General features: G+C 41.0%; 1 protein-coding gene across 1 annotated transcript in view; it reads right to left on the bottom strand.

Annotated features, from left to right (window-relative positions):
* LOC110504354 (low-density lipoprotein receptor-related protein 1B) overlaps nt 1–26,391 on the bottom strand; it is a 422,565-nt gene that overhangs the window by 301,841 nt on the left and 94,333 nt on the right. Inside the window, exon 2 of the mRNA XM_036965026.2 lies at nt 5,172–5,294. Coding sequence (XP_036820921.2) covers nt 5,172–5,294 — 123 coding nt within the window. The remainder of the gene's footprint in view (nt 1–5,171; nt 5,295–26,391) is intronic.

Raw genomic sequence — 26,391 nt, 5'->3', positions numbered from 1 at the left:
TGGATATTTCAAACTTTTTTAACAAATCAAAAACTGAAAAATTGGGCGTGCAAAATTATTCAGCCCCTTTACTTTCAGTGCAGCAAACTCTCTCCAGAAGTTCAGTGAGGATCTCTGAATGATCCAATGTTGACCTAAATGACTAATGATGATAAATACAATCCACCTGTGTGTAATCAAGTCTCCGTATAAATGCACCTGCACTGTGATAGTCTCAGAGGTCCGTTAAAAGCGTAGAGAGCATCATGAAGAACAAGGAACACACCAGGCAGGTCCGAGATACTGTTGTGAAGAAGTTTAAAGCCGGATTTGGATACAAAAAGATTTCCCAAGCTTTAAACATCCCAAGGAGCACTGTGCAAGCGATAATATTGAAATGGAAGGAGTATCAGACCACTGCAAATCTACCAAGACCTGGCCGTCCCTCTAAACTTTCAGCTCATACAAGGAGAAGACTGATCAGAGATGCAGCCAAGAGGCCCATGATCACTCTGGATGAACTGCGGAGATCTACAGCTGAGGTGGGAGACTCTGTCCATAGGACAACAATCAGTCGTATATTGCACAAATCTGGCCTTTATGGAAGAGTGGCAAGAAGAAAGCCATTTCTTAAAGATATCCATAAAAAGTGTTGTTTAAAGTTTGCCACAAGCCACCTGGGAGACACACCAAACATGTGGAAGAAGGTGCTCTGGTCAGATGAAACCAAAATTGAACTTTTTGGCAACAATGCAAAACGTTATGTTTGGCGTAAAAGCAACACAGCTCATCACACCATCCCCACTGTCAAACATGGTGGTGGCAGCATCATTGTTTGGGCCTGCTTTTCTTCAGCAGGGACAGGGAAGATGGTTAAAATTGATGGGAAGATGGATGGAGCCAAATACAGGACCATTCTGGAAGAGTCTGCAAAAGACCTGAGACTGGGACGGAGATTTGTCTTCCAACAAGACAATGATCCAAAACATAAAGCAAAATCTACAATGGAATGGTTCAAAAATAAACATATCCAGGTGTTAGAATGGCCAAGTCAAAGTCCAGACCTGAATCCAATCGAGAATCTGTGGAAAGAACTGAAAACGGCTGTTCACAAATGCTCTCCATCCAACCTCACTGAGCTCAAGCTGTTTTGCAAGGAGGAATGGGAAAAAATGTTGGTCTCTCGATGTGCAAAACTGATAGAGACTTACAGCTGTAATCACAGCAAAAGGTGGCGCTACAAAGTATTAACTTAAGGGGGCTGAATAATTTTGCACGCCCAATTTTTCAGTTTTTGATTTGTTAAAAAAGTTTGAAATATCCAATAAATGTCGTTCCACTTCATGATTGTGTCCCACTTGTTGTTGATTCTTCACAAAAAAATACAGTTTTATATCTTTATGTTTGAAGCCTGAAATGTGGCAAAAGGTCGCAAAGTTCAAGGGGGCCGAATACTTTCGCAAGGCACTGTATCACGTTTCAGGTAAGACCCAAATGCAGACTGTGCTGAAGTAACAATGTATATTACAGCAACAGGGCAGGCAAACAACAGGTCAAGGCAGGCAATCCAGAGTAGTGGGAGAATCCAGAGTAGTAGGACAAAGGTACAGGACGGCAGGCAGGCTCAGGGTCAGGTCCGGCAGAGGTCGGTAATCCCGAGTAGTGGGGCAAAGGTACAGGACGTCAGGCAGCCTCAGGTTCAGGAATATCAATAGACAGGAACAGAGGGAAAACCGGGAAAGAGTGAAAACCGCCGGTAGGCTTGACGAAACAAAACGAACTGGAAACAGACAAACAGATAACACAGGTATAAGTACCCAGTGGAGAATGGGGGAAATGACACCTAAAGGGGGGTGGAGACAAGGACAAGTGAAACAGATTAGGGCGTGACAGCAGCCAATAGAACTCACGGGTAGTTTGAAAGAAGAGTGAACGTGCGACGGCAGTAGGCTATAGCAGTTATTTATTCAGACCCATAACCATTCAATCTTTGTGAAGAGAAGTGAAAGCCTTCTGCATATAACTCAAGTCCTATATTATTCAAGGATGTCATTAGAATGATTAAGATAAGAACAACAAAACATACTTACAAATGGACAACGACCCCAAGCATACTTCCAAAGCTGTGGCAAAATGGCTTAAGGATAACAAAGTCAAGGTATTGGAGTGACCATCACAAAGCCCTGACTTCAATCCTAGAGAATATTTGTGGGCAGAACTGAAAAAGTGTGTGCGAACAAGGAGGCCTACAAACCTGACTCAGTTACACCAGCTCTGTCAGGAGGAATGGGCCAAAATGCACCCAACTTATTGTGGGAAGCTTGTGGAAGGCTACCCCGAAACGTTTGACCCAAATTAAACAATTTAAAGGCAATGCTACCAAATACTAATTGAGTGTATGTAAACGTCTGACCCACTGGGAATGTGATGAAAGAAATAAAAGCTGAAAGAAATAATTCTCTCTACTATTATTCTGACATTTCACATTCTTAAAATTAAGTGGTTGTAAAGGATCTCGTCCTCCTCCTCCTCTGAGGAGGTTTGAGAAGGATCGGAGGACCAAAATGCAGCGTGGTAAGTGTCCATAATGTTTATTTTAAAACATAAACTGAACACTACGAAATACAAAACAATAAATGTGAAATGAACGAAACAGTCCCGTGCGGCGACAAACACTGACACGTAAGACAAACACCCACAACCCAAAACTGAAACAATTGACAGCTGCCTCTGATTGAGAAACATACTAGGCCGAACTCAAAAACCAACATAGAATACAAACACACTCACGCCTGACCATACTAAAACAAAGATAAAATAACATAACTATGGTCAGAACGTGACAGTGGTGACCCTAACTGACCTAAGACAGGGAATTTTTACTAGAATTGAATGTTAGGAATTGTGAAAAACTGAGTTTAAATGTATTTGGCTAAGGTGTATGTAAACTTCCAACTTCAACTGCATTTGTCAGCGTACTAATTATACAAATAGGCCCTAATACATTTGAAAATTGTAATCAAATTCGCTAGCATGTACTTGTAACATTGTAGGGCGCATGCGCTTTACAGAAATTGCATGGTCTCTTGTGCTATTTCATGGTTTGAATGATCCGTAAATCTTTAAATCCAGTCCACATAATACAGTATAATACAAAACAGTACAGTAATACAGTTCACACTCAAAAGATTAGCCTACTGGATCTACTGTACAGTAGTTTAATTTATTTACCCAAAAGAGCATATAGCTAGCTACCTCTATAGGTTGTTATGTGTTTCTGTTGTGTGTAACGTGCAATAGCCTATATCATATATAATCAGTACAATCATTCGGGCTTTTTTGGTCTTGGGCTCATTAAATATCGTTAATGTCATGCTTATAAAATGTATTTAATCAGCCTCAGGTAGCATCATGTTTGAATGTTCATGCTGATCAAAGCTCTAATCAAATCCAGACATGTTTCTGCTTTATAATGCTTTTGAATGACCCGGTTCTGGCAGGAAATACCGGGTAACCCAGAAGAAAAGTGATTTATTTTCGGGATGGAACTTATGTAAATTACAGGGAAAATATTCAACCCTAATCTACACTGATTGAAGTGTATTTAACAAGTGGCATCAATAAGGGATAATAGCTTTCAACCTGGATCCACTTGGTCAGTCTATGTCATGGAAATATCAGGTGTTCATAATGTTTTGTACACTCAGTGTATGCAGTCATTAACCAGTAGTCAGCATATACACGCTTATGTGGTTCTAGAACAGTAGCCCTAGCCACCACAGGACCCACAGAAGGATGTTTCTCCCAAACACTGTTTTATTTGAACCCTTTATTACCTCTGTCAAGACTGTCTGCTTAGCTCTGAGATCTCCGGAATGGCCACTTTACAATTCACTGGCGTTCAGCCATCTCAGGAGAGTGTCCTGTTGCCCAGTTTCCCCGGTGCAGAATGGTAACGGTAGCGAGCGTCAGCTGTCTGGTCCCTGCAGGGTAAGCCATGCCATGGCTGAGCATCTAAACCAGTGGCCTACTACAGTCTTAGGTTAATGGAATGCTAGGTGTGTGTGGGTGTATATATATATGTTTGTGTGTGTGTCTCAGTGTAATGGAATGCAAGGCTGCTCTCCCATGTGGTGATTACACTCCACTGAGGCAGAGCCTGGGACTAGCAAATGGTACCATGACATGACCATTCCCTGGAAGATGCAGGGAGGGACACAACTACTGCATGGAGAGTGCAACTGGGAAAACTCAGGTCCCAAGAAACCCATCATAAAACACAGACCCTCATCTTCGGTTGGAAAAGAAACAGCCATCAATTATACTCCATTCAACACAAAGCACCAATAAAGTATTGCATGGTGCCGAAACTAATAACACATAAAATATCTCCTTACAAAGGCTGTAGTTTGTCTAAGAGACCACACACACACACCACACCGAATGTCTGTCTGCCATTCATCTGCCGTTAGGTATTAGAACCAGAGCACTAGGTTATTGGAGCCACAGTGCTGGTAGCCTATAAACAAGGTTTAATTTCACTGTGCTTCTCTTTGCGGGGCTCAAAGCTGATCTAATTCCTTTTTCTATCAATACATAATCCATGATAATAAGCTGCGACAAATTCCCATGATGAATATTCAGGGTTTCTCTCCACAGGCTTAGTAAATAAAATGCAGTCAACACGGTTAATCTAAATGATAATGGAATACCTGGTGAGGGGAGACTTGGCCCACTGCAACCTTGGATATACGCTACGTTTTAGGACAATATTATACCATCTTCTCACAAATGGGAGTTCAATGGGCAAGGTCTTCGCTATCAATATATAAGATTGTGGAGGGAATTGTAAACTTGGCTACAGTGATTTCTTAGCTGGTCACATTTGATAATATCATGAAATGAGCACTAGTATCATTTTAAAGATCTAAAATTGATATTAGGATGATGCAATACGCATTTCAAAATTTACAGAAATAATAAAGAATACGTTCAGTTAGAGGAAGGATAAAGCATGGAATAAGAAATCACAGAATGTGAAATAATATGGTTACCTTGTAGGCGGGAATTAACTGTATAGTGAATGGGTGAATGAGTGCATCAATTGATGAGTAAATTATTGAATTACATCTTTCTGGATTGAAGTGTTTGGTGAATGGGTGGATGGATGAACGTGTGAAATAGTAACTTACATCTGTCCGAGGTTTCGTCCGAGGCATCTGGACAGTCAGGCTCCCCATCACAGAGCCAGCCTTCGGGGATGCAAGTCACCTCATCATAGCAGTGAAACTCCCCCACATCACACAGTATGGGCTCTGGATGGAGGAGAGAGAATGGAGAGAGGAGATAGAGATGTCATGGATGGGATGGATGGTTTGCATGTTTCAATCAAAACATGTACCTGTAGTAGTCAACTGGCATGAATGCCTAAAGGTTGCAGTGACTGTGTATTTACCTTGAGGCGGTTATAAAATATTTTGGAATGAAATGAGCTGAAGGAATGAATGAGTTGATCATATGTGTGATAATTGCATTATTCATGTTATTCAGATGTGGATGTAACTATGGATATTGTCTTCTTTACCCAATGCCCCTCTCTGTGGATCAATACAGTTTGTTCAATTCAATCACTGTCACAATAAGTAGACAATTGTTGTGACTAAGCCATTTCCTGGGTATGCTTACCCATACAAACTCTTCTCTCTGTAGACACACACTTGTTTAAATTTGACAGACACAAAAGACCACTACTTTGTGCTGGTGATGACTTTATATTATGTAGATCACAACGTTCTGTAGTTAATTTTTTCTAACACTGTCTGCAGTACAGAGCTCTTTCATAACGTATCATTAGGACACGACGAGAGACGAGACAATTATCAATTACTTGTTTGCCAAAAAGCCAATGCCAAAAAGACAAGAAACAGACACACAAGTGGTGTTGGCACTGTCTGACTCAACCTTTTACTCTCGACAAAGACGTAACATCCTTCGCCTTTTGTCAGGCCACTACAAAACAGTCTCTACAAGTCTTGTTTCTTATCTGTCAACTCCCTTATGTTTTGTACTTTTTACTTCACCAAGGTGAAAGCCTGGCCAACTAAAAAGTCATCCCAACCTTCCAATAGCAGGGCATCTGTCAACATGTTTCCCTGCCAGGAGCTGTCAGCCACTGTGTGATCTTTCAACAGAATGACACATGCTCTGCTAAAGATTTGACACCACCTTGTTGCCCACAACTAGCTCCTCTCCTCCTCATCCTGAAGAGAACCAATCATTTGTTTCACAGTTTTAATCCTCAAACACTCAGGAGTACAAGCATCCTCTCTCTCTCTCATACACACTGTATTCCTAACGCTATTATGGAATGTGTGCGTGTGTGTACATGAGTGGCAGCACATGAGTGGTGGTGATAATTCAATGCACCACTGCACTAGGCCCTATAGTGCCCTCAAGCAAATTCAGTACCGGCGGAGGAATATGAAAAGGTCAACCATCTAATCCCCCCCTTTTTTCTTCAATCTAATTCCACCGCTGCTATCTATCTGAAATCCTCCCCAGTTTGATTCAAGGTCTTTTTTTTAAACATTGAAAGCTTTTATGTTTGAAAAGGTGATTATTTTAAAGATGGAGCATGTTGATGATATTGCAAACTGAGTTCTTCTTGACTCAAATTCATGTAGGTAGGGAAAAAAATAGTCCATTGAAGATTATGATTACGAATAAATTGCATTGGAATATTGCAAGATCTAGATCTTTATGTACAAAGACGAATGTTAAGAGAGCTATTCCTATTGGGGTGGCAGGTAGTCTAGTGATTAGAGTATTGTGCCAGTAACCAAAAGGTTCCTGGTTCAAATCCCCAAGCTGACAAGTTAAAAATCTGTTGTTCTACCCCTGAACAATGCACTGTTCCATGGTAGGCTGTCATTGTTAGTAATAATTTGTTCTTAACTTATTTGCCCAGTTAAAAAATATATATATATATTAAAAAAATCCCAGTGAGTATGATAAAACAAAATGTTAATAAAATACATGTATAATAGTATATGTGTGTGTGTCAATGACTGTGTGGTGTGTCCTATACTGAGAGACTAGGTTGTTTACAGTATGTAAATGCATTTTAAAATGCTAACAAGGTGTTGTCTCACATTATAAAATGTGAGATAAGCTTATAAAATGAGTCATATTACCAGGTACAGTAGATAGATGGGAGAAAACAATGTAGTGTACTTAGCTCGTTATTGTGCAATGGTTTCTGTTACCAGAGGCTTATTAAAAGTGTCCTCTCAAGGGTGACAGTATTGCATAGCTAGCTCATTGTCATGGCTTTGGTTCATTTTACAGGAGCGAGGAAATGGGGTAATGTTTCACAGCTGGTACAAATTTTTGCCATTTCCAGCCATTTCTCTACACACGCAAAGTATGAATTGTTTGCTTCAAATGTTATTAACTATTGCTAACCTATGACTATGCTATCACTAATAACTTCAAACATTATGCTATCATGAAAAATAACAAATGCCACAGTCTTGGGGGGGGGGGTTACATAATTTGGTTTCATCTGCTTTAGGGGAGCTTTCAAAGTTTATTGTAAACGCAAATGTTTATGCTAATAAGGATTTTTTTTACAAGTGTGAGAATTATTGGCAATTGATATGTAAAATGTGTAATAGTATTACCTTTCAAGCGTGATCATCACTGTTCATTAAGAATTTAGGCCTATTGTTTGAAGGTGTAAATGGTTTGTGCCAGATTAAGGCATGTCTTTTTTTTCCTTTAGTAAAATGTATGAGCTTGTTCAATATGAGCTCCAGCATAGTGGTTACACATCAGGTAATGATATTCCACAAAATACAGGTGAATAGTATATGTGTGATGACAGCTGCTTTTACAAAGATTATTGTCTTGTACATACACTTTTGTCAATACAAAAAAATGCTTGCATTTGCCTAATCGGTGCTCTGTGACTTGCTATAAAATCCTTGCATTTTTGAGTGGGAAAACTTTTGGTATGTAGAATGAGTAAACAAAAAGGGTTATCGACCTTTACTGACAACATAAGAGCATAAGGTTATACGGTATCAATAAGATAGGTAAGGGTTATAAGGTATCAATAAGAGAGCTAAGGGCTATAAGGTATCAATAAGAGAGCTACGGGTTATAAGGTATCAATAAGAGAGCTACGGGTTATAAGGTATCAATAAGAGAGTGTTGTGGAATAATCAGAATTTGTTGGTAACATAGGTAAAATGTTTTATATTCATCATATGTTTGTAAGTTACTTCTCATCAGAATGCTATTTTTGTATAATACTGTGGCGAGGTTGCAGTTATCTGTTCTATGTCAAGACTAAGTTGCATGGTACGCAGAGAGGGGAGAGGTCAAGGGGTCATCATGTGTAAACATATATTTTGCTCCACTGTGTCTGTGCCAGTCACTCCCTACTTTTCCCATCGGGGAAAGGAGGATGGCAGTGTCTGGAATCATTCTATCCTCTCCGTGAGTTTGTCCAGGATTGGTTGTATTTAGAATTGGTTGTATCTAAATGACAATTTGATATATGCCTGTTGATATGGAGGGTTGGTTTATGGTTTCGGGGTTTGAGTAAGGAGACAAAGCTGAACGATTTATTATGTCTATGCTGTCTGACTATGTGTGTTCTTTGCTATTAAAGGATTGCAGTTGCAATGCAGAAGGGGCTCTCAGAGAATTCATTGAGAGACACTGAATTGCCTGAGAGTCACAGGGTTGTGATAAAGCTCATATAATTAAAGATGGACTTTGATAACTAACTCTGACTTGTGTTGTGGTTTGCTCCCATGATTTGGTAAATAGAGGAAATTTCCACGACAAGAGGTAAGGGTTATAAGGTATCAATAAGAGAGTTAAGGGTTATAAGGTATCAATAAGAGAGTTAAGGGTTATAAGGTATCATTAAGAGTTAAGGGTTATAAGGTATCAATAAGAGAGCTAAGGGTTATAAGGTATCAACAAGAGAGTTAAGGGTTATAAGGTATCAACAAGAGAGTTAAGGGTTATAAGGTATCAATAAGAGAGCTAAGAGTTATAAGGTATCAATAAGAGAGCTAAGGGTTATAAGGTATCAATAAGAGAGCTAAGGGTTATACGGTATCAATAAGAGAGCTAAGGGCTATAAGATATCAGTAGTTTGGGTGTATGGGGTTGGACCAGTGTGCCTGATGTTTTTCTTCTCAGAAGTCTCTATGGATGTGTCTAGTACCTTTGAAGCTGAAATGATTCCCATTGAAGGCAGGGAGAGAGCTGGTGGTGACTGAGAGGGAACTGATAGAGGCTGGTGGTGACTGAGAGGCCATTTACTCTCCCGGTAGGCAGCAGGAGCTATGAAAGAGAGAGAGGGCCTCTGGACCTCAGAGCAGCCCGAGTTTCCATTGATGTGTCTACCTGCTTTCATGCTGGCCTGCCTGCCTGCCTTGAAAGGTAAAGGGCCACATTTGAGTCATTTGGATGACCTCTCATGTCAATTTATCTCCCCTCTCAGATTCAATAGCCTTTACTCCTTGTCTGTCAATGTTTGCTGCCACTGCAGTTTTGCAGCCCGGATCGTTTCAGAATGAAATAGAAAGGGAAAATATTATATTTGAGGGGGGGGGGGAACACACTGTGTCGTCGATCCCCAGTAAAATAAATAGGACTACAACTGCATTTGCATTAAAAAGAAACTCCTACCACCAACACAGACATTGTATCACTAAACATTATGGTTATTTGAAGATCATTTTGAGTGGCGGATGGATAACAGAACAAACAGCACAACAAAATGGCAGTGTTGCAGGCTTTGGTCGGTCGGCGAGTGAGGTTGAAAAACATGGATATTACCATAACAGTGGTAAACGTTTAGTGGAGCCTGGTCGGGCACATTATCACAAGCTTCATTCCTGACATCCTTTTTCCGTTACAACAGGCAGAACACCACTGCTCATTAAAGACATTGAGCCCTTTGAAATACGGCAGATTTCAGAGAGCAGAGCAGAATGTATCATTTTGGAGACAAGAAGAGAAAAAGTAAAAATGGCTTTCAGAATGGCTTAGAACTGGAAGACCATGCAGGCAACAGAGAATAAATAACAGACTATTTATTTTCAAAGTTAAATTATATCTAGGTTCAGTAGGATGATTCATCTCTAGATACCGTACTGTACATTCACCATATAGATACATAACTGTGCTTCATTAATTATAATCCTACCAGTATTCATTCCAGAGCTGACTTTGGTGCTGTATCGCAAACCAATAAGATGACAATTACGGTGAAATTCCTATCCAATTTAATTAAATCTCGAAACGCAATAAAGGCCCACCACATGGAAAGGGCTGAGAAAAGGTCTAACTGCTTGACATGTGAACAGCCAACAATTGGCTGGTCAAGAACAGGCCCTCTAATACAACACACATCACTTGACCCTCATTGCCCTTATTAAACTGTCATTCAGTGTTCCCTCCCTGCATCCTTCCTCCATCCTTACCAACCATGGACAAATCTCACCATAATATATCCCTACTCAGGGACTAAAGATACTGTACAGACAATGGAATAGACCTCTGCAACATCACACTGCTGGAGAGATTGGTTAATTAAACTGCATTATTGAAAACCTTATATTTTTAAGATTTATATTTGTCTTTGCTCAGTGTTATTACACTTTGCAGGTCAATTTGCTCCTAGGACATGACCACTCCACAATGTACCCCTACACATTGTGTGTAGCTGTGGAATTGACATTACAATGAATACTCAACTGGCAAATGGCACTGAAGGCCATTTGAGGACAAAAGTAACTAAACACACACACACGTGTACACACACACACACACACACACACACACTATATGCAACAACATAACTGTACGGAACGTCAGCGCCGACTCCTCTTCCTGGTCAGCTATGGGTCATATACATTACAGATCAGAGGAGAGGGCTCGTTGTCAAACTGAACAGGTTATTCAGAATATGACCACATCACAGCATGGACGTGTTCAAGCCCTATCCTAATCTTCATATCATGTCTGCCATGAATCCCAATGCAGAGCCAAGGCCATGCATCTCAATTCTGCTGCCCGTTGCTACCACTTTAATGAATCTTTATCACAAGCTTATCTGTCACGGTGACACCCGCCATGTGGTATTTAGAACCCAAATGCCATCCACGTCGACTCTGATCAGGAATATGAAGACGTGAAGGCACCATTACTTTGCTCTTTGTAATAAATGACTTTAGAATGTCAGTCATCTCTCTGGCTTCCACCCGGAACTATGTGAATGTCATCAGCATTGAAACAAGAATTTGTCCATTTCCCTCTGTCCAAGAAATCATGCATATAAGGGTATTTAAAGTGACTGCATGGCATAGCCAACTCCAGTTAGTATACTGGTTTGGGTGAGATAAAATAATGACGTACAAAGGAGAGAAGGAAATGACAAATTACAAATTCCATCAAGCTCTCTTAGCCGGAGGCCAGTCAGACTCTGCCAGGAGGCCTTCCCCCCCATGGCAACATGGAGCAGCAGCATCTCTGCATCCTAATGGAACTTGGCCAGAAATCAATGGGAAAGGACAACAGGGCCTTCATTAGACACAGCCTGACCTTCAATGCTGAGAAGGGTCACTCTTCTTTTTTCTGTAACAGCAGGGCCATGTCAGACATTATCACAGGGAACAACCAGTAGAAAAAGTTTCAGAACAGAATGACTGCTGGAATAGCCTCCTTGCTCCTTGGTGTAATTCCACGGAGTAAACATTGAATGATTCATGAGAATTATCTTAAGCCATGTGGTCCTTTGCTGCCCTTTCGGCTCCACATGCAGGACAAAGCATTATAGCACAATGCGCCTCACAGCGGAAGTACAGTATCTTATGGGTTATTGAATCATAGCAGTAGTAATTGTTATTTGGCAAGTGAAAGATCAACGGCAGTATTATCTGGCAAACATTTAACATTGGCGGGGTAAAAACGACATTTAGCAAATGTTCCTTCAGGTTGAGCTCCCTGAACAAGATTCAAGTCTCTGTAAAACAGATCACTGTCACCCAACACTTAAGATGCAATGAAAGCCTCTATAAGCCAGGTCACCGCTCCCAATTCATTCATAACAATTCTTTATATGCAACACAACACATAATACATTCAAAGTACCTATTCTGTATAGAGGTAGGCAGCAGCACAGCCAAAATGTGTATGCATGACAGTGTGCAGTTAGTTACATACAGTACATGTGGTGGTCAATAATCATATGGTTCTATTCCAATCACTGTGTCTTATCAGAGACCTCCATTTTACCTGGGTCCTGTAGAGGATTTATGTTCCTAACTACGTCACGATGACCAATCAGAGAGAGTCATGGGTGATTAAGGACACCAGATCTTTTTCCAGCCGGAGGGTGAGCTGCCAGTCAAGGTTCTATTGGGGCTCATCTTGTTATAATGGGGCAGGGGGTTGGTGGTGTCTGTGTGTGTCAGGGTCCTGGGCTCTGTATACTAGATTAAGAGCATCCATCGTCTGTGTTGTAGAGTGAGAGCTGTTACTATGAATGATGGGATGGATCACCTCTGCCGTGGTCTGCACAGAGCTATCCATTACCCATCAACTCCACTTTGCTAGGCAACATGTCTCTGTGTAGGTGACAAAGGAAACATAAGGGTTAAGCCACTCATATATAGTGCATAGATCGAGAAGGATATAAGATCGTGAAGAAACTGAGCTACCTTTGAAAACCATGTATCTTATATTCAAGATGTATGAATATTGTGGTAAGGCTACACTGTCAAACTGAAATACTACACTCTACCACATAGTAAATAAACAGTCAATCAAAATAGGGGAGTTAATTTGTTTAAAGTATATGTTTATGACCGGGAAGTACATCAAATAGTCATTGATGCCCTGTGAGTAATGTCTATAACACTACATTTATATTGTATTCTGCAACTGGATATGGTGCGTTCAAAGCGCAGGAAGATATACAGATGTAGAATCTTAATTTAATCTCACTGTTTCAGGAGAACTGTCCTGCAATGCAGGCAATGCAAAACATGTAGTGTATTTTAGGTTTAAAAAGTCTTTCCACATTGAAATTTCACATTTGATTTTCCCTTAGTAAAAAATGTATCAACCCCTACAAAAATGTCCATTCATTATAATCCACGTAATTATTCACATTTCCTGTTGTAGCAAACTGGCTCAAATTAAGATCCTACATCTGTACATAGCACCTATATGGATGTGAAGATGTCTAGATGACAAACTGTACAGCAGAGGAGAGGTAGATTGTTACTCTTATTACTGAGGAGGGTATAACAGCAAGCTGAAACCAGGTGGATTTCTCATGTTCACAGGATTGACAGAATAGAAAAGGTTTTTTGAGACATGGATTCCTGATCCAATAGAAATAAGTACAAAACTAAAACATATTGATTTGATTGATTGATCAGTCAGTTTTGTTGCTGATTGGATTTCTATAGATATGCATTTTGCATTTTGATACCCAAAAGAGAAACAGCAGCCAGGAAATCAGTAAGCAAACAAATATAAAAAATCTTCCTACTAAACCCCTTCCTTCTCACCAATGTGATATAGCTGTGTATCGTTGCTGCTGGCTGGCTACAGTATCACCACAGATACCTCTGATTAAGATATATTTTCTACACAAAAGTGAAAGTAAAGTTTCCAGTTTTTCCCTCGGTGAGCAGAGCCCAGGCTCACAGCTGGAAGGCAGCTTTAGCAGATTTGATTAGTTTCATTTCATTAGAAAACATGGAGCACGTCTCCTCCGTTTCTAAAAACATAACCCTGTCCTATTACACTTCAGATTCAGCCTCATAATTGTGGTAAATTGAGATTTGAACATAACATTGAAAAAATACAGCCACCAGCGGATTTAATATATAACTGCTAGATGAGAAGAGAAGCAGCCTGCTTTGTTTGATATTTAATAATAATAATATGCCATTTAGCAGACACTTTTATCCAAAGCGACTTGTGTGCATACATTTTATGTATGGGTGGCAAACCCACAACCCTGGAGGAGTAAGTACCATGCTCTACCAACTGAGCCACACAGTACCATGTGTGGGAGGAGATGATCATGGGTGAATACAAAGTGCCAATTCATTGTTACATCTGCATTTCAAATTGCTTAGTTACTTACAAAAGATCACGCAGCTTGTGGTTTTATACCTTGCATTCTGAAAACGGTTGATAAATAAATAAATAAATCCTATGTACCCTGTAAATCCTATTACAGAGAAAGGTAGGCTAAGGCTCGGCGGGATGCTAATCTGGTCAAAGACAACCCTGCTGTGGTTTCACTGTTTAATTGGGAGTTTGGACTCATTATTAGGAAAGCTAGTTGCTGATTGAAATACATAGTCTTTGAATAATCAATACACTACTGAGATACTAGAAAAAACAGCAGATCACATTGTCCTCAGGGACCAGCACTGAGTAGCTTGAGAGTTTACAATCAACAAGTCATTATTTAAGACTTTCACAGTATTATACCTTGATGCAATATACAAATAAAAATCAGGAAACTTCTACATCCAACAGGTTTAGCAGCTATGACTCTAAACATGGACACATCAATTTTTCTTACTCTTCTTACACTTAGCCAAATGTTGTGTTGCTATGCCTCTGTTTGCCTATGCCATTTGTGAAAAAGTGCTATACAAAGCCTCTGTAATTGCTAATAGAAGGTTAAAGACAGGGCGTTCATCAAGATATGTGTTTAAAGCTGGAGAACCTTGACTCTGTAAAGGTCTTGGCAAAGGCTTTATATTGAAGCAGAGCTATCTCACTATGCTATAGTACTGTAATTATAGCTCAAAACCTAGCCATTACATAAACTGTAATATTGTGTTTGTGTGCTTGTGTGTGTGCGTGCGTGCGTGCATTCATAACCATGTGTGTGTGTATGTGTGTGTGCAGCCTCTGCACCAGCCTCTACCCTCCAGCTAAAGTCAGATAAGGAAATGATAGGCAAAACTTGAGACTTGTTAAACAAGACTGATACAGTACAAAATTATTTTTCTGAGCCTGAAGCTAAACTCATTTGGCTCCATTTGCACTTCCTGTAAAATTTTCTGGGTTTTTCTGTTTAAAAAGCTTTGAAAAGAACAGGAAGAGGGTCCTATTAGCCCTGCAGATGCAAACCAGGGGATGAGATTTGGGTTTTAGATGAGATGTGGGTAAGGAGGCCTGATACAGATGTTCAATTGTAATATGACCCAATCCTGCAGCAGGGGGCAGCTGGAAACGATGTTTGTAGGCTATACAATGCAGTACCGTACCTAGGGGGCTATGGTTTGGGGAAGGCCATCGTTGTGGACATGACAGGTAAGCTTGCATGGATGAAATCATGCAGGCTATGATTTTTTTGAGATACAGTAGCTAAATAAGCTATTTTACTCACTGTTTAAGAATGATTAATAGGTCAGAATAGTGGTGTTTCACTGTGAAGCTACAGTGGTTCATCCTTTTAAAGTTGCAGCGTACTGCAGAAAAGCTTGCATGGTGCCGCAGAATTCTATGGCACATTATTTAAGTGTCAGCCATTGTAACCATTGAAGTTAGTTATTACTAGTTTGACCACCAGAGGGAATCTTTGAGAAGCATTTGATAGCCTTCAATAGTGGCTGTACTAGTGAATTTAAATCCTTGTTTTGTGAGAACATAGTATAAGGGATGGATTTTAAGAAATGTTGCTTAATTCATTTGATTAATATTATGGTTTCCATTAGGATGGAATGGAAAATATGCTGTACTGTAACGCGATTTGTCTTCCTCTGACGAGGAGTATGAAGGATCGGACCAATATGCAGCATGGTACGTGTCCATGTTGAGATTTATTAATACTGAACACAAAAAACAACATAACAAGGTGAACGAATGAAAACTAAAGTTCTGTCTGGTGAAGACACAGAGACAGAAAACAGGCTACCTATGTATCATTCTCAATCAGAGACAACGAACAACACCTGCCTCTGATGGAGAACCATACCAGGCCAAACACATAAATACTACATATAAAAAAGAACATAGACTACCCACCCCAACTCACGCCCTGACCAAACTAACACAAAGACATAATAAAGGAACTAAGGTCAGAACGTGACATGCACAATGTGACAGTCGGGAGTAGGTTACAGTACTAACAGCATAACATTCCTACACCCTAATTGTATAATTGTAAATGAATAATAAATAAATGAATAAACATCTCAGTCCCCATGCTTCTCTCGGAGCAGCACGGAATGGTGCTAAAAAAGTTCACCACAGCAGGTAGGCTATTCCTTCACATCCTATTGCTTCGAACTTTAATATGCTCTTTAAATAAATAAGACCTGGCACGGGTATCGAACCTGCATCTGTGCATCATTTTGTACTGCGATGCAGTAGCTTAGACCGCTGTGCCAATCAGCAGGACCCATCCACAATGTATCAAAATACAGACAGGTGTTGGTAAAGGTATATTGTCCTGCAACCAGCCCTTGTTGAATTTCTTTCCTTCTTAATGCGTTTGAGACAATCAGTTGTGCTGTGACAAGGTAGGGGTGGTACACAGAAGATAGCTCTATTTGGTAAAAGACCATGTTTTCTCAAACGCATTAAGAAGGAAAGAAATTCAACAAGGCACACCTGTTAATTGAAATGCATTCCAGGTGACTACCTCATGAAGCTGGTTGAGAGAATGCCAAGAGTGTGCAAAGCTGTCATCAAGGCAAAGGGTGGCTACTTTGAAGAATATATATTTTTGGTTAATACTTTTTTTGGTTACTACATGATTCCATATGGATTATTTCATAGTTTATGTCTTCACTATTATTATACAATGTTGAAAATAGTAAAATAAAGAAAAACCCTTGAATGAGTAGGTAGGTGTGTTCAAACCTTTGACTGACTCTATATCGGAAAATATTCAGACCGCTTTACTTTTTCCACATCTTGTTACGTTGCAGTCTTATTCTAAAATGTACTAAATAAAACAAAAATCCTGAGCAATCTACACACAATACCCCATAATGACAAATCGAAAACAGGTTTTTAGACATTTTTGCAAATGTATTAAACATAAAAAAAACAGAAATACCTTATTTACATAAGTATTCAGACCCTTTGGTACGAGACTCGAAATTGATCTTGTGTATCCTTTTTCTATTGATCATCCTTGAGATGTTTCTACAACCTGATTGGAGTCCACCTCTGGTAAATTCAATTGATTGGACATGATTTGGAAAGGCACACACGTCTATATAAGGTCCAAAAGTTGACAATGCATGTCAGAGCAAAAACCAAGCTCAGAGACTGGATTGTGTCGAGGCACAGATCTGGGGAAGGGAACCAAAACATTTCTGCATCATTGAAGGTCCCAAAGAACACAGTGGCCTCCATCATTCTTAAATGGAAAAAGTTTGGAACCGCCAAGACTTTTCCTAGAGCTGGCTGCCTGGCCAAACTGAGCAATCAGGAGAGAAGAGCCTTGGTCAGGGTAGAGTCTAAGAACCCGATGGTCACTCTGACAGAGCTCTAGAGTTCCTCTGTGGAGATGGGAGATAATTGATGAAAACCTTCTCCAGAGCGCTCAGTACCTCAGACTGGAGTGAAGGTTCACCTTCCAACAGGACAATGACCCTAAGCACACAGCCAAGACAACACAGGAGTTGCTATGGGACAAGTCTCTAAATATCCTTGAGTGGCCCTGCCAGAGCCCATAATTGAACCCGATCAAACATCTATGGAGAGACCTGGAAATAGCTATTGCAGCAAAGCTCCCCATCCAACCTGACAGAGCTTGAAAGGATCTGTCGAGAAGAATGGAGAAACTCCCCAAATACAGGTATGCCAAACTTGTAGCGACATACCCAAGAAGACTCGAGGCTGTAATCGCTGCCAAAAGTGCTTTATCTGTAAAAACTATCTGTAAATGTAATATTTCCGTTTTTTATTTTGTATAAATTATCAAACATTTCTAAAAACCTGTTTTTGCTGTCATTATGGGTTATTGTGTTAAGATTGATAAGGGGAAAAAAATATTTAATATATTTTAGAATAAGCATGTAACCTAACACAATTTAGAAAAAGAGGTCTGCATACGATCCGAAGGCCCTCTCTATTTATAAAATATAGTGCAAGTTTAACTAACCTTTTTTAGAGGAAAATAATTAGTATATTAACTAGTCAAGCCCAAGTATAGCTATCACCTTTAAGAAGCCTATGAACAAAGAATAGGGTCTAGATCATATGTGCTAGATCATAACATACTGTAGCTATACTGAAATAGAACCTTGACATGTATGTAAATGTATATAATATAATTTTCAGTCAATTCAGTAGGTGTGAATTTGCTGGGAACTATCAATGTACTGTATTATTTAACAAACAATTTAATTGCACATTATTTAATTAATTTCACAGTAAAGTCTACACCTGTTGTATTCAGCGTATTTTACTATTTAAAAAAAAATTGACTTCACCATATGCTGTGTGTGGTCCTTTTTGGAGTGTAATTATACCAAGTTAAGAGCTGAGAAATATGAGAAATATGAGGAAATAAGACAGATGTGTGTGGCACACCAAGCAGACAACCAAGCAGACAACAAAGCATACATTTATTAGCTGAAATCAAACCAAATTTTATTTGTGACATGTGCCGAATACAGCTGGTGTAGACATTACCGTGAAAAGCTTGCTCACAAGCCCTTCCCAACGATGCAGACTTTAAAATAGTAACACGAGGAATCAAATAAAATATACAAGAATGGAGCTATATACAGGGACTACAAGGTTCAGATCAATTTGCAGAGGTACGAGGTAGATACAGTGCATTCGGAAAGTATTCAGACCCCTTGACTTTTTCTACATTTTGCTACAATACAGCCTTATTCGAAAATGTAATAAATATTGTGTTTTCCCTCATCAATCTACAAACAATACTCCATAATGACAAATAACAACGTTTTTTAGACATTTTTGGACATTTATTAAAAATAATAAACCCCAAAAAAATCACATTTACAGAAGTATTCAGACCCTTTACTCAGTACGTTGTTGAAGCACCTTTGGCAGAGATTACAGCCTTGAGTCTTCTTGGGTACAACCATACAAGATTGGCACACCTGTATTTGGGGAGTTTTTCTCAGTCTCTGCAGATCCTCTCAAGCTCTGTCAGGTTGGATGGGGAGCGTCGCTGCACAGCTATTTTTAGGTCTCTCCAGAGATGTGCTAAGCTGTGTGCTTAGGGTCGTTGTCCTGTTGGAATGTGAACCTTCGTCCCAGTCTGAGGTCCTGAGCGCTCTGGAGCAGATTTTCATCAAGGATATCACTGTACCTGCTCTGTTCATCTTTCCCCCGATCCTGACTAGTCTCCCAGTCCCTGACACTAAAAACATCCCAACATCATGATGCTGCCACCACCATGCTTCACCGTAGGGATGGTGCCAAGTTTCCCCCAGACATGACGCTTGGCATTCAGGTCAAAGAGTTCAATATTGGTATTATCAGACCAGAGAATCATGTTTCTTATGGTCTGAGTCCTTTAGGTGCCTTTTGGCAAATTTCAAACGGCCTGTCATGTGCAGGAAGAGTCTTGGAGATTCTAAACTTTTTCCAGTTTAGAATGATGGAGGCCACTTTCTTCTTGGGGACCTTCAATGCTGCAGAAAATTTGGTACCCTTCCCCAGATCTGTGCCTCAACATAATCCTGTCTTGGAGCTCTACGGACAATTCCTTCAACTTCATGGCTTGGTTTTTGCTCAGACATGCACTGTCAACTGTGGGACCTTATATAGACAGGTGTGTGCTTTTCCAAATCATGTACGATCAATTGAATTCACCACAGGTGGACTCTAATCAAGTTGTAGAAACATCAAGGATGATCAATGGAAACAGGATGCACCTGAGCTCAATTTTGAGTCTCATAGCAAAGGGTCTGAATACTTATGTAAATAATGTATTTCGTTTATGTTTAATACATTTTCAAAAATAAAGAAAAACATGTTTTCACTTTGTCATTATGTGGTATTGAGTGTAGGTTGATGAATAAAATAAACAATACATTTTAGAATAAGGCTGTAACGTAACAAAATGTGGAAAGGTCAGGTGGCAGGGTAAAGTTACGAGGCATCCAGATAGATAATAATAAGAGTAATACGGTGCTGCCGTGCCTTCTTCACCACTGTGAGGGTGTGTGTGGACCATGTTAAGTCCTTAGTGATATGGACGCCAAGTAACTCTCAACCGGCTCCTCAGCAACCCCGTTGATGGGGATGGGGGCGTGATCTCCCTCTTTCCCCTATAGTCCACGGTCAGCTCCTTGGTCTTATTAACATTGAGGGAGAGGTTGTCGACCTTTCTCTGACTTCCTCCCTGTAGGCTGACTCATCGGCATCAGTGATCAAGCCTACCACCATTGTGTCGTCAGCAAACTTGATGATGGTGTTGGAGTCGTGTGTCCATGCATTCGTGGGTGAACAGGGAGTACAGGTGGAGACTAAGCACACACCCCTGGGGGGCCCCTATGTTGAGGGTCAGAGTGGCGGAGGTGTAGTTGCCTACCTTCACCACCTGGCGCCGGACCGTCAGGCAGTCCTGGATCCATTTGCAGAGGGAGGGGTTCAGTCCCAGGGTCCCTAGCTTGGTGATGAGCTTGGAGGGGACTATGGTATTGAACGCTGAGCTGTAGTCTTTGAACAGCATTCACACATAGTTATTTCCCTCTTGTCCAGGTAGGAGAGGGAAGTGTGAAGTGCAATTGAGATTTCGTCATTTGTCGATCCTGTTGGGGCAGTATGGGAATTGGAGTGGGTCTAGGGTGTCTGGATGATGGTGTTGATATGTATCATGACCAGCCTTTCAAAGCACTTCATAATTACAGATGTGTTTGTTACAGAGTGAAAGTCATTTAGGCAGGTTACCTTGGAACTCTTGGGAACAGGGAAAATGGTGGTCATCTTGAAACATGTTGGGATTACAGACTGGGACAAGGAGAGATTGAAAATGTCTGTGAAGATTCTTGCCAGCTGGTCTGTGCATGCTTTGAGAATGCACTCTGGTATTCCTTCTGGCCAGGTGGCCTTGTGATTGTTAACCTGTTTAAACGTTTTGCTGACATCGACCACAGAGAGTGAGATCACACAGACATCCGAAAAAACAGGGGCTTTCATGCAAGGAACAGTGTTATATTCCTTGAAGCGAGCATAAAAGGCATTTAGCTCGTTTGGGAGTTCTGCATCAATGGGCAACTCATGTCTGGGTTTCCCTTTGTTGTAATCCGTTATCCTCTGCAAGCCCTGCCACATATGACGAGCGTAGAATCTGGTGTAATAGGATTCCATCTTCTTCCTATATTGTCCTTTTGCACGTTTGATGTCTTATCAGAGGTCACAGCGGGCTTTCTTGTACACGTCCATGTCGGTGTCCTTGTAATCGGTAGCTCAAGTTTTTAGCCCAGCATAGATATTGCCTGTAATCCATGGTTTTTGGCTTGGATACATTCTTATAGTCACTGTGTGGATGACATCATCTATGCACTTATTGATGAAACCCGTGACTGTTATGGTAAACTCCTCAAAGCTATGGATGAATCCCAGAACACATCCCAGTCTGTACTAGCAAAACAGTCTTGTAGCGTCGCGTCTGCTTCATCCGGCCACTTCCGTGTTGAGTGCATCACATTTTAAACAATTCAAACCAAAGAAAGAGCTAACCCTTGGTTTTCTTCTGAGCTGTCTGAGCACATTCAGAAATTAGGCCTGGGCCAAAGCATGGGAAACGGACTATGTAATGGACTGGCAGTCTTTCAATTGAAAAACTAAGCTATATTTTAAACTATATCTCTGACTCTGCTGGTGATCATTAAACATTTTGGAAGACAGTAAATGTAAGGAAGCGTACAAATTCCTCTTCTTCCCTGCCTAAGCAAGTTCTGTCTGATGCTGGCATCATAACCGAGAAGAATGGAATAAGTGATGCTTTTAATCATCATTTTATCTTGGCAGGGTTTTTATTTGAGAGAAACTGTGGTTTAATTGACCCTGGTCAACCAATTGACTGCTCTTCCCGCTGCCAGCCTCTAGCTGACTCGACGGTTAACCCGTGAACGTCTAGTGAATCTTTGTTTTATTTTCAACAATTTACTATCTGTGATGTGTGTAACAGTATAAATTTTAGACCGTCCCTCGCCCATACCCGGGCGCGAACCAGGGACCTTCTGCACACATCAACAGTCACCCTCGAAGCATCGTTACCCATCGCTCCACAAAAGCCGCGGCCCTTGCAGAGCAAGGGGAACTACTACTTCAAGGTCTCAGAGCAAGTGACGTCACTGATTGAAACGCTATTTAGCGCCCACGCTAACTAAGCTAGCCGTTTCACATCCGTTACACTCACCCCCCTTTTGACCTTCCTCCTTTTTCCGCAGCAACCAGTAATCCGGGTCAACAGCATCAATGTAACAGTATCATTTTAAACCGTCCCCTCGCCCATACCCGGGCGCGAACTAGGGACCTTCTGCACACATCAACAGTCACCCTCGAAGCATCGTTACCCATCGCTCCACAAAAGCCGCGGCCCTTGCAGAGCAAGGGGAACTACTACTTCAAGGTCTCAGAGCAAGTGACGTCACTGATTGAAACGCTATTTAGCGCCCACGCTAACTAAGCTAGCCGTTTCACATCCGTTACACTCACCCCCCTTTTGACCTTCCTCCTTTTTCCGCAGCAACCAGTAATCCGGGTCAACAGCATCAATGTAACAGTCCAAATTTAAACCGTCCCCTCGCCCATACCAGGGCGCGAACCAGGGACCTTCTGCACACATCAACAGTCACCCTCGAAGCATCGTTACCCATCGCTCCACAAAAGCCACGGCCCTTGCAGAGCAAGGGGAACTACTACTTCAAGGTCTCAGAGCAAGTGACGTCACTGATTGAAACGCTATTTAGCGCCCACGCTAACTAAGCTAGCCGTTTCACATCCGTTACACTCACCCCCCTTTTGACCTTCCTCCTTTTTCCGCAGCAACCAGTAATCCGGGTCAACAGCATCAATGTAACAGTCCAAATTTAAACCGTCCCCTCGCCCATACCAGGGCGCGAACCAGGGACCTTCTGCACACATCAACAACTGACACCTACGAAGCGTCGTTACCCATCGCTCCACAAAAGCCGCGGCCCTTGCAGAGCAAGGGGAACTACTACTTCAAGGTCTCAGAGCAAGTGACGTCACTGATTGAAACGCTATTTAGCGCCCACGCTAACTAAGCTAGCCGTTTCACATCCGTTACATATGCAATAGCCCCCACGGTTGACCAGGCTCTATCTGAACTACAGTCGGCCTTCATTGCACTCTAGAAATACTTTATTAATCTGAAATTAGTATTGATTGCATTTAAAACTAAGTATATGTTGTTCTCTAGAGCGCATAAAAATAGCTTTGATTTAAGCATATGTACTTTGGATGGTGTCCATATTGGTCGTGTCCCTGCATACAAATATCTGGGCATCTGGATAGATTAAACGCTGTCTTTTAAAAAGCATATTGAGGAGTTAGTAAAGAAGCTAAGAATAAAGATTGTCTTCTTCTATAGAAATAGATCCTGCCTCTCGCTAAATAGTAGAAGGCAGATTATTCAGTAGACATTCCTATCGGTTCTAGACTATGGTGTCATCATCTATATGATGCAGCTGCTAGTTCATTAAATCCATTAAGTACTTATTACTGCATTCTCTACCAGAAAGTTGGTTTGCCCTCTTTGATGTCAAAGGTTGATAGATAGTTTTCATCTATAAAGCCCTTTTTACTAAAAGTCCCACTTTACCTAATATCTTTACTAAACTTTAGACATACGAGTTACCAAACCCGGTCTCATGGATGGTTAACTCTGGAAATTCCTTTGGCCTCTACGGAGATAGGCAAATCAGCTTTTAGATATCTTGCACCTTATTTGTGGAACAATCTTCAAAATGTTCTTAAATTTGATGTTTTGTTGCCTCTAGGGCAATTCGGAAGGCTGATTGAGGATCTTATTTCAGATTTTTTTTTATGACCATGTTTTTCCTTCTAATTGCATTTTGTATTTATAATGAGGTGTAATTTATATTTTCTGTCATTTATATAATTCAGGGCTCATCTGTAAAAGAGACCTTGGTCTCAGTATGACTCCCTGATAAAATAAACGTAATTTTTTTTTTTTTAAATCACTGGTACTTCCTAATTGAGCTTCTATTTGTAAACAGGAAGGAGGAAAGGGGATCAGATTTGCCGAAGGGAAGACGAGGGAGGACCTTGTATGCATTTCTGTGGGTATGAATAAAGTGGTCAAGAGTTTTAGTAGTGCAAGACCCTAGTAGTGCAAGAGACATTTTGGTAGAAGTGAGGTAGGACGGTTTTACGTTTCCCTGCGTTAATGTCTCCACCCACCAGAAATGCTGTCTCTATGTGAACGGTTTCTTGTTTGAATATGGCCCCATGCAGTTTGAGTGCCAGAGTGGTGTTGGCTTGTGGAGGGATGTAGACAGCCGTGATAATTATGGATGAGAACGCTCTTGGTAGATAAAAGTGTATGCAGCTCACCATGAGGTATTCAAGATTTCCTTCACACTTGAAGCAGCACACCAGTTCTTATTTAAGATAAAATGCACTTAATCTCCTTTCATCTTCCTCGAAGTCGCCGTCCGATCCTGCCGCTGCATGGAGAATCCACAGAATACTAGGTGCATAGCGTCATCCTCCAGCCACGTTTCTGTATAACATATAATATTGCAGCTTTTCAAGTCTCTCTGATAGGGGACTTTCGAACAAAGCTCATCCATCTTATTCTCAACTGATTGGACATTTGACAATATAACGGAGGGGACCGCCGTGCGGGGGCGCCCGCACAAAAAAATCGTAATGGTGACATTTGTGCGATCGGTTTCCTATCGCTCATTTGCACGTCACGTCAATGATATCACTGTGTGGGACTGTGGGTCAATTAACCTTGTTGGAGTGGGCGCCCTGATTCTAGGGGGTGTTCTCCCAGAGAGCCATACAAGCTAGAACCGCCACTGCACACAGGCACACACACACACGCATGCACACACAGGACATCAGCACACTCAAACACAGAGACTACAGCCTACCACTCAGGTCTTGGGAATCTGCTGCACTGGATCCTCTCAGCACAAGGCAACCTGAACAACATTGACCCTGGACATACTGTATGTTGATGGCTATAGACTATGTTCGGAAGATGTACAGTATAACCATACATGCGTTATTGTCATTTAAACACTTGTTCACCAAGACCGTTCCTACTTTTCAAGCTGTGTTTTGGTTTATCATTGCTTAGCTGTTTCGAAGCAAGACCTATTGGATGGCTTTTTCTTCAGCAGCAAACTCACTACATTCATATTAAATGCAACAATTCAAAGTTCCTGCTTGATGTTTTGAGAATTACATACAGTGTCATAAGAAAAGTATTTGCACCCTTTCGGATTTTCTCTATTTTTAATGCTGAATGTTATCAGATCTTCCACAAGGTTTGTCGGCAGACTCGACAGGATTGGTTTCTCAAATGATTGCCTCGCCTGGTTCACCAACTACTTCTCTGATAGAGTTCAGTGTGTCAAATCGGACGGTCTGCTGTTTGGACCTCTGGCAGTCTCTATGGGGGTGCCATAGGGTTCAATTCTTGGACCGACTCTCTTCTCTGTATACATCAATGATGTCACTCTTGCTGCTGGTGAGTCTCTGATCCACCTCTACGCAGACGACATCATTCTGTATACTTCTTACCCTTCTTTGGACACTGTGTTAACAACCCTCCAGGCAAGCTTCAATGCCATACAACTCTCCTTCCGTGGCCTCCAATTTAAATACAAGTAAAACTAAATGCATGCTCTTCAACCGATCGCTGCCTTCACCTGCCCGCCTGTCCAACATCACTACTCTGGACGGCTCTGACTTAGAATACGTGGACAACTACAAATACCTAGGTGTCTGGTTAGACTGTAAACTCTCCTTCCAGACCCACATCAAACATCTCCAATCCAAAGTTAAATCTAGAATTGGCTTCCTATTTCGAAAACAAAGCATCCTTCACTCATGCTGCCAAACATACCCTTGTAAAACTGACCATCCTACCAATCCTCGACTTCGGCGATGTCATTTACAAAATAGCCTCCAAACACCCTACTCAAGAAATTGGATGCAGTCTATCACAGTGCAATCCGTTTTGTCACGAAAGCCCCATATACTACCCACCATTGCGACCTGTATGCTCTCGTTGGCCCACGCTTCATATTCGTCGCCAAACCCAGGCAAACAACTACCTCTTTCCCTACTGTATTTATTTTATTTATTTATTTATTTTGCTCCTTTGCACCCCATTATTTT

This window comes from Oncorhynchus mykiss, chromosome 3 (assembly GCF_057628025.1).
Source record: "Oncorhynchus mykiss isolate SJ-2025 chromosome 3, ASM5762802v1, whole genome shotgun sequence".
Classification (NCBI taxonomy): Eukaryota; Metazoa; Chordata; class Actinopteri; order Salmoniformes; family Salmonidae; genus Oncorhynchus; species Oncorhynchus mykiss.
The sequence above is the reverse complement of the archived record's forward strand: the minus strand, read 5'-3'. Positions and strand labels throughout refer to the sequence as shown.